Source organism: Penaeus monodon, chromosome 39 (assembly GCF_015228065.2).
Source record: "Penaeus monodon isolate SGIC_2016 chromosome 39, NSTDA_Pmon_1, whole genome shotgun sequence".
In the NCBI taxonomy this organism is placed as follows: domain Eukaryota; kingdom Metazoa; phylum Arthropoda; class Malacostraca; order Decapoda; family Penaeidae; genus Penaeus; species Penaeus monodon.
In genome coordinates this window covers 33,082,302-33,084,801 of record NC_051424.1, presented here as the reverse complement: position 1 = coordinate 33,084,801, position 2,500 = coordinate 33,082,302, and the positions used below count along the sequence as shown (strand labels likewise).

The 2,500-nt window shown below is 42.3% G+C and overlaps 1 protein-coding gene across 1 annotated transcript in view; it reads left to right on the top strand.

Moving 5' to 3' along the window:
* The window catches only part of LOC119597555 (aminopeptidase N-like), a 29,792-nt gene that overhangs the window by 169 nt on the left and 27,123 nt on the right, over positions 1-2,500 (top strand). Inside the window, exon 2 of the mRNA XM_037947132.1 lies at positions 2,046-2,254. Within this exon, the coding sequence (XP_037803060.1) occupies positions 2,046-2,254 (209 nt within the window). The remainder of the gene's footprint in view (positions 1-2,045; positions 2,255-2,500) is intronic.

The following is a 2,500-nucleotide window of genomic DNA, read 5'->3' as shown; positions in this document are numbered from 1 at the left end:
AGAGACGTGAGAGGATGGAGTGAGAGAGAAGAGAGAGAGAGAGGAGAGAGAGAGAGAAGAGAGAGAGAGAGAGAGAGAGAGAGGTGTACAGCTAGACAGACACACTAACATACAGACAGAGGAATAAAGAGACAGACAGACACAAACATGCAAAAGTCGAGAAAGCCAGACGGAGCGAGTGACTAATAGTGAGTTATCTGAAATAGATTCGCTATTCTACAAACACTTTAATGACCTCTCCCCCCTACCCACCCTCGACTTCCCATGGCACCCAGCACTCTCCCGGTTATCGCCTGTGCCAGCTCTGACCTGCGCCCACAACGGAACGATATCAAGTGCCCGAGAGCAAGCGATTCCGACCCTTACCGCCGGTCACTTTATGTAAACTTATATCTTGATTATACTCAAGATGTCTGCTGGAAAATCCTTATTCTGAATCACTATGTTTGTAATTAATATCATTGACAATACTGTTGTTATCAAATGTTCACAATTTAATTATACTGACATATCCAGTGTCCCCGTCCAAATATGCGACCACAGGAACCGATGACTCCTTAAAGCAGAGAGTCTGCACTGACACTCCTACTAAAGATTAATGGTTTCCATTTTCTTATGATTAGTGACATTTTCAAACTATATCGTACAGAAACGACCTGTGATTACCAAAAACATTCATAGCCGAAGTCACTCTGCCCTCAGCATTGTCTCGGTCAGCACCTCAAGCTCACACAAACAGCTTGCCCTCACGGGCATGGCACGACGCTCCTACCTGGACGTCTCTGCCAGGCCTATCTTCTGTACTCTAGCTACCACACTCCCGTGCTAATAAAGTATAGAATCTGCGACAACTTTAACTACAACACTCACAAGAACCAAAGCAGTAGTACCTTCAGAGAGGAACACGAACTTACTGAAACATTACATTGGTGACAAACTTGTGGGATACACTTCCTGCAGATTACATTGGCGTCAGCGCAGTGGGATAACTCCACACATATATTACAAACACCCATTCACGATGTAGAAAAGGTATGAATGAGAATGAAAGAGAGAGAGAGAAAGAGAGAGAGAGAGAGAGAGAGAGAGAGAGAGAGAGAGAGAGAGAGAGAGAGAGAGAGAGAGAGAGAGAGAGAGAGAGAGAGAGAGAGAGAGAGAGAGAGAGGTATTTGATTGTCTTCGATTACATCTTCCTCATATACGACACCTCACTCATACTGCAATAACCACAACAGGTAAATACCATTACTATTATAAATTTATTCTAAATTTCTATGAATGCAACATACACCACATTATCTGTACTCTTGCATACATTACCACCAACACCAGAAAAATACGAAAGTAGAGAATAAAACATATTAAGACAAACAATTCAATGTTTACGTAATGATATTGGTGCAGGGACAGAAGCAGCCATTTGGGGCGCTGGTTCTTCAGTTCGATTTAATATCACGCCTAAAGCATACTGTGTTCACGTTATTCTTAAGTGATACTTATTTAAGACTATCATATCATCATTTAAGACTATCATTTGCTGTCTCTCTCTGTCTCCATGGACGTTATGAGAGCTATTTATTATCGGTCTTAATACTTTCGATAAAAAGCGGTATGCGGTAAAGATAAGATGGTTTCTGAATAGTAATATAACCTCCATATTTTTATCTTGGGGATTTTTAGCAGCGTGAATTTATCATAGTCTGTGCGAGTTAATTCGACGTTTTCTTTGAAGGCAAATTTGGTTAAGCTCAGGAGACACTTACCAATATAACAATTATGTTGATATATATTACCCTGGTTGGTGTTTCAACTATTGTATCATATTTCTTATCATCATCACTGTCTCCATCACTATCCTCACCTTTCTCCTCCTCATCATCCTCACCACCACTATCCTCCCCCCCACCATCAATACCCTCACCCCTCCCCACCATCCCCCAACCACCATCCTCATCACCCCCCTCCCCTCCACCCTCATTAATCCCTCCCCTTCATCACCCCGACCATCCCCCCAACCACCCCCCCCTCCTCCCCTCCTCCCCCAGGTCGCCCCCTCCAGCGCCCCGGCAGAGACCTCGATCCCAATTTCGCGAACGGAGGACGACGCGAGCAAGGACTTCTTCGTCGTGCACTTGGGCCAGAAGCTCCTCGAGGGCGAGAACTACACCTTGTCCTTGGATTTCGAGGGTCATCTCAACGACCAGCTGAAGGGCTTCTACAGGTCGTCATATCAGGCTGAGGATGGGGGTGACAGGTTGGTGTCGAGCGGGGGTCGTAGTCGTTAGCTGTTATTTTCATTTATTATTATTATTATTATTATTTTCCGGTTATTATTATTATTTTGTTATCAACCTTTCTTATCATTTTTATTTATCTATTTTTATTTATTATTCTTATTTATTTTTATCTTTATCATTATTATTATATATATATATTTTTAAGCGGTTCCATTTTTTCTTCTTTTTTGTTGTTGTTAAAGGGTGTTTTTCATGTGATTTTT